The sequence below is a fragment of the Chamaea fasciata genome, unplaced genomic scaffold (genome assembly GCF_029207755.1).
Source record: "Chamaea fasciata isolate MVZ Bird 193981 ecotype frontalis unplaced genomic scaffold, bChaFas1.0.hap1 SCAF_3, whole genome shotgun sequence".
NCBI classification, from domain to species: Eukaryota; Metazoa; Chordata; class Aves; order Passeriformes; family Sylviidae; genus Chamaea; species Chamaea fasciata.
The window spans coordinates 27009988-27026058 of NW_027094088.1; the positions used below are offsets into that span (position 1 = coordinate 27009988).

The following is a 16071-nucleotide window of genomic DNA, read 5'->3' on the forward strand; positions in this document are numbered from 1 at the left end:
GTAAGCCATGGCAGACAAGGCAACTAGGAGGAATATCTGTGTTCTTCAGACTGCAATCATCTTTGAGATGAGCATTTAACTTGCTTTGAATCGTATACACCTGACTACAGCCAAATGGCCAATATTTAACAACTGGACAAAAAATTTGGACTGGTTTGCCTGTACCTTTTTTAGACATTAGCACTTTTAAAGTAACCAGCATTCTGCCGTACCACAACAGCAGCATTTTACATCTGCCTCCATAGATTCTCTTTTTTTTTTTTTTTTTTTTAAATTTTGGACCTTTAGAACATATTCTAAATGCAAGCTAAATAATTAGCTACGACCTCAATTTAATGCACATATACACACATACATACATATACATATGTGTGTATATATACATATAAATATCCATATAGCTGTGTGAGTATTTAAGCAGTCCTAAAACTTGACCCAGGATGTTTACTTCCGTATCCTGAAAGCTTTGTGGAGCTTTCACTTACACACAGAAGTTAACTAGTACAGCTAGGACAACAGCAACAATCAGTTCAGAGAGAACTAACCTAAACAGAACCATTGACTGAGAAGTGAGGATGGAAACCAGGCCTCAAGCATCCTCTCGGATCCACAATTATTTTTGAAGCATGGTATAGTCCTCTGCCAACTGATATGATGATGCACAAGCCTAAACGTTTAATCTTGGATCCATTAACTCTTACTGGCTCTATCATTTGCTCATTACTCTAGTCACAACAACAAAATTACCAATGCATTCACTTGTTATTTGACAGTAGACTAACACTTGTCAAAATATAAACCAATTAATACATTCATAGAGAAATGCAATCTATAGCTGGTGAAATCAAAGTTTTAATCCCTTATTACGCCTCTCTGAGTGGGCATCACTTTATAATCAGAACTACAATGACACAACAATCAGACAAGACTGGCATTAACTTTGTAATCTAATTTTTGTACTGAAAATTTAATTAGACTGAAACAATTACAGAGTTCTTTTGCTTTCTTTCATGGAAATCAACTCTCATCAAGTCAGGTACTCAACAAAAAATTCTCTAATGTTGTCATTAGTACAGATGAAGATGCATTAAACTGAATTTTTCAGCGATGCTGAGAAGCACTGAGCTCTTACATGAGTTGTCATAATGAATAAGAAAAACTGATTTTCATGGAGAAAAGAAGAAAGAAATGGAGCTCTGAAGGAAAGACACTGCAATGAAAAAGAGTTCTTACTCTAACAAAAATAGTGATTTCTCCTCTGTATTGTCTTTTACATTAGACTTGTGTTAACTCCTCTCAGTGTAATTCCATTTAACAGCCATTTGAACTCATTTTAAAACTGATTGGAAATAGCTTGAAAAGCATCTTGAAAAAAAGTAAGCTGCACAATGTTTGCTCACTTCAAAAATTAATTTCCTCAGATAATAATTTTCCCCTACATTCTGTGAATAAAAATCCTTTTATTTTTGTTTGGAAAAAGTTAACTAAATAAAAAGATTTTAGAAATGTCTTTGTTGAGCTCCATGTGAGTTAAGTCTAAGCCTGAATTCAATCTATGGAAGTAAAATTGAGAAAAGGAGGCCTGGGGAATTTAAAGATACTGAAGTACCAAATAGAATCAATGGCTCAATATTGTCAGTATAGTTATTTCCATTATGTATAACCCTAAAAACAGGTCTATTTTACAGTTTCTGATAAGAATGCAATGAGTACCTGGTCAGTTCTGCTCTAACCTTGTTCTAACTAGAATAAGACTGATTACACTGTTCTGAATAATTTCAGCATTTCATCACTTTGAAAAACCTTGATACTATGCCATAACAGCACAACTTACTTTCACTGAAAGGAAAAGCAAAGATAAGAAAGAAAAGAAAAAAACAACTTCAGAGGAATATACAGGAAGTACATCTGAACTTGGGAGTCAAAAAATACAGACAATATTTAGAAAGAATGAGAACATTCACACAAACCTACAAATCAGTTGTGTTGTATCCTCTTTTGTCACTACTAATACATTGCTGACACCATGTTTAAGACAAGAGACCTCTTCTAGGCAATACAGGTACTAGGGGTGTGTGTTGGTGGGCAATATTAGAAGACCCAGTGGAGTTCAGCTCTCTGTAAACATTCTGTCTTTAAATAAAGAGGGTAATGGTTCAAAGTGTGAAGGCCTTGTGGCAGGGCTTGCCTTAAATGCCTGGGAGCTCACTGGGCTCATTTTGATGGCAGGTTCTCAGAGCAACTCCAAATAAAATAAAGACTCTGAGAAAGGCCAAAGGCCATTGTGACTAAGAAGAAGTCTAATGCTAAAAATTGCTATTCACCTGCATGAAGGGACAATGTAAAGCCGGTTTTCCTTTTAATTGAATTATGGAGGTAGGAAACTGAAGGGTCTGTAGGACCTCAGACTTTTTGCTTCGTGGATCTTAGATATGTTCATCCAGATTCTTGGCAGAGAGTGAATGTCATGGAAAATAAAGACATTTCCGTTCCACAGTGAGTTACAGGACAAGATCAAACAGATATTCCATAGGTTATAGCCTACAAGACTTACTTGTATCATAAAAATTAACTGTGCACATAAAAGATTACAAATGGAAAAATTCCATTTTTTCTCTGAGAGCCCAGGCTCAGAACAGATGGCACAACCTTTTTTGATTTTAGTTTTTTTACATTCTTTACAGTGGTGGCTACTAAATACTAACAGCTAGGAAGTTATGCCCTTTGCTTATCCACAGTTTGAAAAAAGCAGACTTGTTTGATGGAACTGCAAAGAAATACCACCACTGCCATGCAAGGACTTATCTACCAAAAGCAAGACATGCTCCAGGCATCTCAGTAGTTCCAGCACAGATTACAACTGAAAAAGTTTTCTGCTTTTAAAGGGAAAAAATTTCCAACTTTTTGGGCTTCTACATAAACATGAGAGTGGTGTCCTCAGTAGCTGGTCTCAATTCTTCCATGCTCCAAAGGCTGTTAAGCCATAAGGTAATCAGCCCTGCAGACTGGGAGGTGGCTGGCACAAGCAGTATCCTGCCTCAGAATTCTGCACTAAGGCAGCTGTGGCACATGAATTACAAGAAGCTTTATAGAGCAAAGTGGGCATCCATCTTCACCAACAGACATTCACAAGTCAGAACACAGCTATGTGAAGGGAGGGAACTGTATGCAAATGTCAGAACTAAATTGTGATTTGGCAATGAAAAATACTATAATATTACTGATAAAGCCTAATCAATTTTATTTGAAAGAAAAGGGATGCTTTTCTTGTTTGAAATATCCTCTGATTCATTGCAACCACTGATTATATTTCTTCTTGGGTTTAGCACAACTAGTATCCAACAGGGAAATTATTTCAAATTAAGTAGTGTGATAAATTAACATACAATTTGCTATGTTGATATAACTCATTTTATCACTATGGTTATGTAAAGGAAAACCATATTTATCCTGCACTAGCTTTGTTTTCTTCTGACAAGGCTATTTATCACCACAGGAAATTCCAAGTTCATAAAACTGGTTAGCTGACATTTCCAATATAATATACTTTGTGAGGAGGAACAAGCATCCTAATCAATTTTGCCAATTACATCAGCATTTGTCTTAATACAAAATCTCTTTACCCCATACTGAAAGACCAATATGAAGTTCTTCCTAAAAGCCATGCAGATCTGGCAGGTAAGAGACTACATCATCATCAGTGTGAAAACAGAATAAGCAAAGTAGCAGGCAACGTAATCCAGACAGATATGGATGGATAACAAATTTGGTGACTGTAAAGTAAGAACCAGATCTTTTACAATACAGTGTAAAAGTATCACATTTTATGAAGATCATGAGAAATGTTAATGCATACACAGCCTTTGAATTTTTAGCTCCAGAGTGTAAAAGAACTCTTCTTGGAAAAATGCAAATTATCTGCAAATTCTTCTTTTGGTATTTGAACAACTGCTTGTCAATGACCAGATGGAGTTCCACTTTTCTAAACCAAACATTTTTGATGTTCTGTTGTAAGTTGTTTTAGGCAGGCAAAATTCAAATAATGATCTTCAGGAATGAAAAAATACAATTTCCTTCAAGACGGATGTTTGACTTAAAAATTTCCTTTTGAATGTAGGAAATGACAATTTTGTACTTTGAAAAGTCAACTAAGGTCAAGATTAATATAGATACATTAATTAGTTTGTTGATATCATGAATGCTTTTCTTGTCATCCCACTGATGAATGAGAGAATTTGCATCTCAGCAGGTAAACATGTCTGATACTTCCTTAATCTACTGTACAGCATTTGCTATAGCCAAAAATAAGAAACTAAGTGGAATACAGAATCAAAATTATTTAGAAAACAGATTACTAGTTACAAAGGAATATGGATGAAGAATCACTTTAAAAATAAAATATATTCTGGACTGATGTGTTCCATAAACATTTTTTTTGCTAATAAAAGCCTCCAGGGAAAAAATACTTATTTCATATGCTTTCCACTCTGCTTGAGTAATTTTAGATTTCCACTGTAGCTCTGCCTTTTATTTCCTTCTGTTTTCCTTGCCTTGGTTAGATTAGAGAGGTAGGGTGTTAATGGGGTACTTGATGAAGATTGAAGACCTATTTTCTCCCCCCTTGGAGACCAGCCTGATTTGAACGTATCGAGGAAACAGTCTCTTCATGTCCTTGGGGAAAAGCCTTTTCCATTTCCATACTTCCAGCTTTCAGCACATGAAGGTCTCCTTCATTCACAAAGAAAGAAAAGGTGCCAGCACAAAAAGGTTCTGAGTAATTTCATAGAATGTCAGTGGGGCTGCAAAAGCTCCCTTTCAACCTCCTTTATGGTTGGTGAACATGAGGATGCGAGGTGGATCCAGGAGGGGAATGCAGGGAACCAGGTGCTTGCAGCTCCAACAGGGCAAGAAACAAGCTACTGTCCACCAGTCCCCACCTCTGTTGTTGCTACTTCCTTACTACTCTCGTCCTTGTGGGTACTGTTTTGTGCTGGGCACTCAAAGTGCACACAGTGAAACACCTGGAGAGAACAAAAAATTAAGATGAAGCAAAACAATTTAATGCTGGCAAAAGCATGATAAAAGTAAGATGAAGTCTATATGGAAGTCTATACAGAAATCTGCAGGCCAGATCAATGACAAAGTCAAAATAGAATGTCTCACTATGAGGTCAAAAACATCTACTCATGGGCAATAAATATTAGACAGGGACAACACTGGAACAAGAGAAGGCCTTCAAATTATACCAACCTTTACATGTGGCACTAAAAATCAGAAAGATGGTTCCAAAGCAGACAGGGATATTTGTAAACATTTTTTTTCTTTGCCAACTGGCAGAAATACCTACTACATGCTACTGGATAATAACAACAATTATATTAATTGTCTTAAACACATTTTATGATCTAATCACTTCCTCAAGAGGCTGAATGTTCATGTACACTAGAAATGAAATTTAAATCATTACCAACATGATTCTATTTCAAGATTGCCCTCTGCTGTAGTAACAATGGCAGCTTTACAGACATGTCCTGGAGTATGTAGAAAGACATTCAGAGTATCCAAGGTGGCTGCTGCTTCATCAGATGAAATATTCCATTTGAAACAGTGATCATTTTCTGATGATTCAAACAATACCAGGGACCAGTGTACAGGTGACTGTGTCTTAATAGTAAGAGGACCATGTGCTTAAGCATTTTTTCCAATTTATTTTCTACTTTACTTACTTCTACTTGTTCTTGAAGAGCCTGGGAGGAGAAGGGGGAGGAACTCTTTAAAATTGTTACAAAACCTCTTTCCATATGATTTCTTATTGCTATGAATTGCACAACTTTGCCACATACTAAACACAAATATTTTCTTACACTGCTTTAAATTTGCTGTTTTCCCATGCACTGTAGTTTAAAAGCCAAAGCTTGATGAATATTAAATCCTGAATTTTAAACTTGTTGCCTTAACTTTGCTTACTTTTATGACATCTTCTATTATTCTTGTCTTTAAAGCTCTTCTCACAAACAAAGGTAATCTCTTATAATCTTAATTGCCCTTTCCCAGACCCTTTCAAATGAATATGAGCAAAATCAAATATCATAAACAAGACATGGATATACTATATATTCATACAAGACTACAGAATATGGTATTTTCTATCTTTTCTTCAATACAACCTAAAATCCTATTATTCTTTTTGACCACCCCTGTTCAAGTGAACACTGAGCAGACATCTGCACTGACATGTCTGCAGTAGCCCCAGGTTTTTTCTGAGGATGCTGCTAGCTAATTTGAATTCTGACAGCATACATAAAATGAATTTTAAAAATCTTCAGTCACTGCTTGGGTTTTTTAAAATTCCCATTATATTTTCTTGTGCCCCTCAGTGAAAGTTTTTTATGTAGATACATTGCAATACATGCTTATATTTCTATACATACACTAATGCTCACATAAAGATGTACTGCTATGCCTTTATATATACACATATGAACAGATTATAAATCTGCACCAACACCTACACATAGACACGTGCACAAAATGGTTTTCCTCTGCATTTCTTCTTTTTTTTTCCTAAACCTGAACTAATTCCTATACTGGCATGCACTTTCTCCATCTGTTACAGTTCTTGAGGAGCCCAATTTTTGTATTTATCTACACTTCTAGAGAAGTCCCTTTTGTACTCATTCCACTCCCATGTTTTTAAAGTAACAGCTACTGAAATTTTTCCAGCTGCACTTTTCAGGATAAGGCCTTGCAGAAAAGAACATTCTCTCATCAGTGCACCTCTCTAAGATGCTGCTTTCCTTGAAAGGAAGCACAGAATGAGATGGAGGTCTCTAAGCCAGAGGATTCTGTATTTCGATTGTATCCCACAATAATAGTGTTTCTCAATTAAAACCTCACTTTACACAGTGATACAGCTTTTTTAAACATAATGAGAATAGCCCTGAAATTTAACTAATACTAGTCTAGAAAGTGAGAAGTACACAATTCTTAAATTGTGACTTTCATTTTTACTGATTCTTTCATATTAAATTCTTAATGGTCAATACGTGTTATATTGAGAAACCTGTGAATTTGGAACACTATTCTCAGTTACTCTGCCACCTCAGCTTGTGAAGAATATAGCATGTGAGAGAAGCCTAAGCCAGAGAAGCAGTTGAGCCCAGCTGCTTCATCTGGTATCAGAATTAAGCATTTCAGAACAGTATCACTAAAACAAACAATCTTGCATGTGCTTCTTTCAACAGAAAAAGATGACATTCAGGATCATCCTGTGACCCACATCATGTTCTACTTCTCATGGGTATTTTAAGAGAGGTCAGACACACAAAGCAGGAAGGCCAAGTACAAATACACTGGCGCAGTAATTTGTAAGATAAAGCTCTCACATCAGCAACTAGGTGTCCTTTCCAGGTCAGTAATACTGGAAAGGAATAACAAGAGAAAACTTACATAAAGTATCAAGTGACCTGTCTGACAAATAAATGATGACAAGGAAAAATAATTCTCTTCTCTACAAAAGTAGGATGTGTGTAAGCTCAAGAAAAGAGAAAGTTACACTTCCATCGTGTTCCAATATACCAAAAACTATTCAAACTCTAGGTCAAAAATTTGCGAACGTCGTGTCTTTTGAAACTTGGAAAACACGGCAAGGAAGAGTTTAAAAGGTTAAAGAATTCACAAAATGGAGAAGTTTTATGGGATTTCTTTCAAATTCCAAAAATCAACTCTTCCCTTTGGGATGTACAGATTATGTTTCAAAGTTCAAGGGTATATGTTGGTAGAAAAAGTAAGGCGTATTTTGTACCTATTACAGTAACACTCTTTGATAAGAATATGCTGCTGAATATGCTGTATATTTTATTAAAAATGAACATGGTTTGACATCCTGTTCAACTAGCTGTGGGCAAGTAATTCTGGACACTGCTTGTCTCTTCTTACTGAAGAGACTACTGAGATTATAGAACAAACCAAGACTTTGGTTAAACTGTTACTATTTAAATTGTAAATATGAAAAATATCTTGCTGCTTCATTCGGAAAATTAAAATCTATGACAAAATGTTACAGACCCTCTGTTTAATATATATATTTATAGGTAATTTAGCAATATGTGCACACTGACAATGTTCCTCTTCTATACGCATTAGAAGAAATAATTTAAAAAAATAAAAACCAAATTAGTGTTGGATGCAGATTTTACAGACAAAAGAGGAAAAGACAAAGGAAAACAGCATGAATTTATAATTCAACTGAGACACTACACATGAAACAGCTGTAACCTCTATCCATATTCATCTTCACTACAGTTATGCAGTGTTCTATATAAATAATTACACAGGATATTAAATTCCTTGGAAATAGTAACCAATTTGAAATTAGAATTATGGCTAAATGGCCATTGCCCTTCAGTGCTTAAAGATACCTTTAAAAATTAAAAGTTGAAGGCAATGTTTCCTCATTTGCTAAGTTTATGCAATGCACCTCGTTCTTTTTTAACGAAGAGTTGGGAATTTACAAACACTGGCATGAGAGGAAACAAGACTGTCAGTATGGATCAGTAATGGAAGAAGCCTTCTTCACACACGTACCCCATAGGCAGCTTCTGACACTAAGGACTCACTGATTAAGGCTGAACTGTTTGTGGTGGGAGACACTGCTCGGAAACACAAAATGAAAATTTGTATTCCCAGTTCTGTTGGTAGGTCAGCTACTTTCCAGCAGTTGGCTGAGATGCTGATATCTGGTGCTGCCTTTGTTTGCAAGAGTTGCAGTACAGCTGGACACAGACAATGCCACTGGATGGTGCTCCCAGAGCTTAGGAACCAGCAGCCCCAAATGCTAATACAATCAGAAACCCTCACCTCTGGAGCTGACAAATTCTAATGAATCCAAATGTGATAGTGCTACCCCAAGCTCAGTGTAAAGCAGCAAAGTACCATGCTTGGTGGTGAGCTACATGTGTGGGATACAGACAGGCAGGCCTCTACACACAAAGAGTGGCTCTTGGTGCCTCTTATAATGTCATCATATAAAGTCCTAATCTCACAAAGACGTACATATACTCTTAAATTCACACATTGTAAATTGTTTCACTGAAGTCAAGAGTAAAATTTGGACTTCATCTGAGACAATACACAATGATTACAGAAGAGAGAAGCACAAGTAAACAAATATGGGATGATATTGCACTTGACTGGCTAGGATAAAATATTTTTTACTGTATAAAATGAAAAAAAATCTCTTGGCTTGGCCACTACTAGTACCCTGATCTACCAGGAACAAAAATTAATTTTAAGTTAATCTTATGCAAATATATTTTCTTATGAATATGAGATTTTTTCTTATTTTTTATTAATTAAAAAGATAATATATGGGTGATAAACCCCAAGTATATCAGAGACCATACACCTTTCTCTAGTGCACTTAACTAGCATTTAAATTGTTCATCAAAATAAGGATTAATTTAAAAACCAAACCAAATAGGAGTGTTTGATGGCAGTTTGGAAAGGTCAAAATGAGAAACAGATAATAACACTGTTCAAGGGTTTTGCCAGATTGCCAGAGCAAAAAGATGAAGTATGTACATTTGAGAAGGCCTTATCAATTTCACTGCAAGATATGAAAAACTGTACTGTTGTATATTCATGAATAACATAAGGTTTTTTATAAGTTCCTTACCTCATTAGCTGTGTTGCGAGTTCCAACTATTCTGATAAAAGATGCAGGCTGTTTATCAAAAGTGATTGTTTGCCAGGATCTACAAAGAAAATTCAAAAAGACATTCAAACATTGAACACAGTCACAAAAGCCTGCAATAAAACATACAGAATGCATTCAAGTGACAGTATGTACTATTATCACTTAACAGGGCAAATGGAGAAACACTTTTCATTGCCTGAATTTCCAGCACTACTTCCTCACTTTTAAGTGTCTTGACTCTGCTTATGCAATTTCATACATACCTTATACCACTAGAATTTGTATGTAGGGACAACAATCCTACTGTAGCTGAAAGTTAAGAAAATGGTCAAAGAAAAAAGGCCTGGATCAAAGTCTAAAAGCCTTGACTAATATTGACTGTATCAGATAAACAAAAGGTCAGATAAATAAAAGTAAATACATCCTCCTATTAACTTCTCACACGGAATCACCAGAGCTTGGTTAAAGAAAATTACAACTGTAGGAAAAAGACCCCCCCCAAACCAAACCACCTAAAACCTCCAACTTTTCACACTCTAAGTGGAGCAGTAGAGCAAGAGGAGCCAAGCTTTCTTTAAGTGGGCCAAAGTCCTTCCAGGAAGTTACAAACATCAAAAAACATCATTTGCAGTTCAGGCTGTGAGCATTTCCCCATCCTGACACAGCGGCAGTGAGAACAGACCACTCTTCCAGAGATGGTGTATAATTTTCAGGCTAGACTGAGAACACTAGAGGTACATTGGGACCAGTATAATCCTTGTTCCACACTCATACTCATCTGATCTGAGTGAGGTGCCACACCTCAAGCAGCCTAATACACAGCATGAAAAGGACACTGTAACTTTGTGCTCACAGTAAAACAGAACAAATGAAAAGAATACCAGGAACTAGAGGTTTCAGTTGGACACCAGTTTTCCACTAGTTTAGTACTTGAACACATTAAAATTTAAATTAATTTATATTCATAAAACATGAAAAAAAAAATCCAGAATTTAACTTCTCAGCCAACTAGACTCTGTCACAGAAGGGTTCAGAAATAAAATGAAGTTAGGTCTAACCTGATTAACTTACTATGGAAAAAAGCTAGACAGCTTTCCAGAATGGGTTGTAAATACCTTCAGAAGTAAGAAAAAGAGAAGCAAAGCAAAACCGGAATAGAACACCACTCACTACCAGCAGACTACCACAAAGTCTGGCAGTATGAACAGCTTCATTGCTGACTATTTGTCCAACATTTGATTTTTCCCTTATTGGGAAAACTCCTTTTGTCACAAACATAGCATTTCTCAGCTTAATTTAGTTGGCTATTACTTTTATCACTGCTGTCTGGTTATATTTGCTTAAAGAAGATTACAAATCCAATCAAGTCCCAATTTCATGTAGTTTACTGGTCTTACCCATTGAGGTAATGGGTGTAATTAGAGTCATTCATGACAACAGGAAGGTGTGGTTTGTGGCAGGCCTCAGAGGCAGACAGTTATCTACCTAATGGTATGGTTTATTTATATCCCTTATGTGGCTTTACCTGCATTTTAAAGCTCAGGCTCTTTCTTCATGCTCTAAATAAAATATCAAATGGGAATAGACTGTTTTGTTGATTGTTTCAAGACCTGAAAGAGTGTTATGATTTAAACATTTCCCCCCTAAACAGGAGAATTATTTTTCTTGAGATCCCTTTTAACATTACTCTAGTACAGTCAGACAATCTCCATGGGCAAACAGAACTTGTTACCTTGAACTACAAGGTCCCAAAGATGGGAAGCTGGGACAGAGAGATGATCACAGCACTACATCTCATAACAAAGCACTGCCATAGCTTTCATTATGCATATGCTTCGACATTTACACACACAAACTTTATGGAAGGAGAACGATGATGTAAAAACCAGTTTGCTTGCTAGTGATTTAGAAAATATTTTAAAGCTGCACTAAATTAAAGAGTTTAAAATCCTAAATAAGCTATTAAGAAGAGCCTGTGTCTCCCTAGACACTAATGTAGAGTTTGTGTTCTGTGGTAAGAAAATACATTAGAGACCACAGAATAGAATATAACTGGGTCTGTATTTATTTCCACTATTTCTGATCACTGATCAAATACACACTGCAAGAGCTCAGTGCAGAATTTCCAAGCATGGCAATAAATGCCATTGTCTGTCCTATGATGTGATATCAGGGAAGCTGATGCGTATATTTGGGAATACAGCTGAAGAGCACAATAGATAGTTAGAGAGATTGAGAAAAACATCTCTACATCTCTGAAGATGGTTTTGATGACATACTTCCAAATCAACTCCTCCAGGAAGTTTCTATGTTTGTTCTCTTCCCACTGCATTGCAAGTCCTTACTTTCTACTACAATGCTATTATTAATATAGGATTATAATTACTCCTTTAATAATATTAAAATATCATAGAAAAGAATAGAAAAATTTCTTGAGGGTGTGATAGATAGCATTTTCAGTAAATTCAGTCCAAAGAATATTTACTATTTTGGTATGTGTCCATTTTATTCCTTCCCCACTGGAAAAAGGAAGTCAAAATTATAGACAATTTTTAGAAGAGTTATTAAAATTCAAGAATATTGCCACTAGAGAATTAATACTTGATGGCATAATGAGAAAATTAGGTATCTCATTTTATTTTCTTATCAAAAAGGAGAAAAGCAAAACAGAAAACAAGCTAGACGGATTTGGAAATAATCGTTTTTGAAATAAGCATGGCAAATCTTCGCTAGAAAGATGCATGGATTTCACTGCAACAAGTACATTTGAGAATGTCGATATATGCAAGGCAATTTCTCTACAGTATAATTATGCAGCAGAGATAATTTATGCATGTAACTATACCCATATGAGAAAAGAGATTACTGACAGAACATTATCAAGGCATATCTGACCTCTTTTTTGCATTTTTTGCTGATATAACAAATTCACTTAGAATTCTATTAATGTATAGAGCCATAACAATTTTTCAGTGGTGTTCCTCAATTAAAGACATCATAGGTAATCCTCAAGTTTCTTTCTAACCTTCCCTTTTTACTACTAGTTTTCTCTGCTGGTACTATTTTAATAATTTCAGTTTCTCTGTAGAAATTCTATTTTGCAAATTGTTTAGGAGTCACATCATTAATCTAGTCCTGCCATGCATATGTGCTTACTTTACACTTTCCTCACACAAGTCTGTCTTTCTATTCTCAAAATCACTTCTGATGGTCTTTACAAAAATTTCCTCCAGACTTTGTACATTGCTCTCACATTGATTCACATGTAAGCCACTCTACACCAGGAACAGCAGCATTAATTCATATCAAAAGCACTTCATTTTTTTGCCTGGGATAAGATAGTCCCGTGTAATGGACAGCATTTCTTCACCTTTACTCCCCATATGCCAAACAAATCTTTCAAACTGGTGGCAATACTTTTACTGTCTTTACCTAGGACACAGTCATAAAGAAGCTATCAGAATTTACTTCTCTCATAAAATGACATTGCTGTCTTTTGGACTTTTTGTGTCTCTGTACACCTTATTAGTGACCCTATAACAAATGTATTTTTCAGGGTTTAGCTTTATTAAATATTCAGGCAGTGTTGATATTTTTTTATGCTTTGACACCTGTCTTGCTGGTTGATTTGTTTTAGACTTGCTGGCTCAGTCTGCAGTTCTGGACATCGCTTTCACAAGAGAAATAATCACTGTGTCAAACTTGACGTTTCCATCTCGAAGAGAAGACCCGGGAACAGCAGCCTACTCAGATTTATACTAGGATCCTCAAGCTGAAATGCAGCCCTACAAGTTGTTTGGCTAGCAGCTCCATTTTATAAAAGAAATTAGCCTTGTTGCAGTCCTACAGCGCTTAACACTCTACATCTCACCTCAGCCACACGACTTCTAACTCTCTTGTTCTGCCTGACTCCCCTAAGGAGACGCAGTAATTGATGATTAGCATTCCAAAGCTATGCTTGCATCCTGTGAGCCTGTCATATTTAATTACATTTTAACTATATTCGTCTTCTATAATAGTCTGAACATAATTTAGATAATTATCTTTTGCTCTCTTATTCTCTGACTCTGCCTGTCTCACTTAGAGCTCCTTGCAATGGAAATCACTTTCTCTGTTTAAACATATAAACAGACTCTTGGGCCAAGAATTTTCACCTCTCTAACAGCAACAGCTGAAAACCTGATGGCTTTGTGCATCTCACAAACTCTTCACCATACTCTCTTCAGAGGAAGGAAAAAATTCACGAGAAACCATGCCACTTTCATTTTTTTTTCTTGTCTTTTTCCTTATTAGGCTATTGCAAGAAGAATGCCAGAAATTCTGATGTCCAGGTAAATTAAATTAATACCTTGCTATTCCTTAAATTATCTATAGCTCTAAAAAAGCAATTCACCTTCTAAAGAACATAATGGGTTTTTCAACATTTGGAATATTTTCCTAGTTATTTCTAAGAAAAGTTGCTATCTTTCTGAAGATTTATTACACATAGTAGGACATAAATAGTGATTCTTCCCCATTATTTCCTTCTCTTCCAGAAATAACAAATTAAGAAAGAAGTGGAAGCTTATATTTTATTGAGGTTTTCTAATGAGCCAGTGGCACTGCAGAATACTACCACACCGTGGGCTTACCAGAGCAGCAGTGATCAGAGCTGAAACCCAGTTCAGGCTAAAGATGTCAGACAAAGGAGAAAGCTGTCACACGTAACTAACATTCATCAAGCTGTAATAACCATATCATATTCATATCAAGGTTTGCTTTAGGCTAAGCATGTACATTTTCAATGTGCACATTCTGTCTCCTCACTTTCCAAGATGACATACAACTTCCATTTTTCTGTTCCTCACTCCAAGGAAAAAAAAAAAGAAAAGCAGACTGGGAAGCAAATGTTATCTCCATTTCACTTTCTAATATTTATCTACATATGCCTTATTCTACACTAAGTGGTGAAACACTTATTAGCTTATTTGGATGTCGACTTTTTCAACTGTGACTATGTATTTTTTAACAGAATTTGTAAAAGCAGGTAACAGAACAATGAAAGAAGAGTTGTGTCCTTTTTCTATACATTAGTCTGATGACTGCAGTGATATCAAGAAGGCAGATTGAAACCAGCGTGTGATGCTGCCAAATAAAAAAATTGGTGTGCACAGATAAGCAAGCTTACTGAGACTGGAGGAGTACCACAGTATGATCTGCATGACGTGTTACACTCCCTGCTTTGTTAATGAATACCATACTAAGCTCTCTTATGGAGTAACTATAAAATAAACACAGAAGCACACACCTTAAATGCTATAAAACTAATTGTTATACAGATACTCTTCGTTATAAAAAGGTCTACAGCTACCTTATAAACTGCCTATAAAACCCATGTTTTCCACCATAACAGTATTAAACAATGAAGTGAAGTAATACTCCCTCTCCTGTTACAGCTGTAATTTAACATAGGAATTCAGGAAGACAGACCCATAAAGAACTCAGACTAAGCAGCTGGCTCAGCGAACCCCTTGCCATGCAGCCTCCCAAGCCACTGAGGGGGGAAGACAAAGCATGAGAAAGAAAATATTGTTAGGAATCAAAGGTCATCAATGTTTTGGTTTATAAATTGAAGTCAATTATGATAAATTCTACCACTGGTCTATCTCAACCAAAACTGAGTTTCCATCTCATGCTGTGACCATGATAGCACTTTCTCAAAAGGTGGCCTATCAAACATGGAACTCCTAAGGAAGCAAGGAAGGTACAAGCTGGAAGCAACAACTTTTTATCTGTTGCTCTCAGCGATGGAGGCAAAACTGACCTAAATTGTGCATCCTGGCAAAAAACCCAGAAAACATCAAACAGCCAAAAAGAACTTTAAGTACTAACAGAGGTAATAAAAATGGTTTGTATAAATATTATGAGAGTCTAGAATAAATGTGAGAATAATAATAAATACTATAAGTCACCTATTGCAGTATTTGTAATATAATAGCTTTATAAATTGACAAGTAAAAACATGCATTAATGCCTTTTAGGAAATTTGCCCTCGAAAGTTTTTACTGTAAATATACTTCCCTTAAGGATTGCATAATTCTGAAAGCATCTGAACTAAATTTGTAGCTATTTGTAGGATAATTTCTATGATTTGGTCCCTTGCACCAATCCAAACAAAACATCTGTCCTCTATAAGAATACTTTACTAAACTGCTATAAATGTTGTATTGCATAGGATTTGTTGTAAAAACCAAATGTGGGCTTGACAAAACAGACCTACTAGAAAAAAAATTCTGACATAAAACAGATTTCATGAAGTCTTTACTGGCTTTCTGACATCTTTACAAAACTTCTCACTTGAAAGATTCCATATAGTAACACTTGCTTTCAAAGCC

General features: G+C 35.8%; 1 protein-coding gene across 1 annotated transcript in view; it reads right to left on the minus strand.

The window, feature by feature from the left end:
• Positions 1 to 246: 246 nt before the first annotated feature.
• Positions 247 to 16071, minus strand: part of BTBD9 (BTB domain containing 9) — a 108497-nt gene continuing 92672 nt past the window's right edge. Inside the window, exons 11-12 of the mRNA XM_066178424.1 lie at positions 9677 to 9755; positions 247 to 5021 (exon numbers count right to left, since the gene is read on the minus strand). Of these exons, the coding sequence (XP_066034521.1) occupies positions 4917 to 5021; positions 9677 to 9755 (184 nt within the window). The 3' untranslated portion in view covers positions 247 to 4916. The remainder of the gene's footprint in view (positions 5022 to 9676; positions 9756 to 16071) is intronic.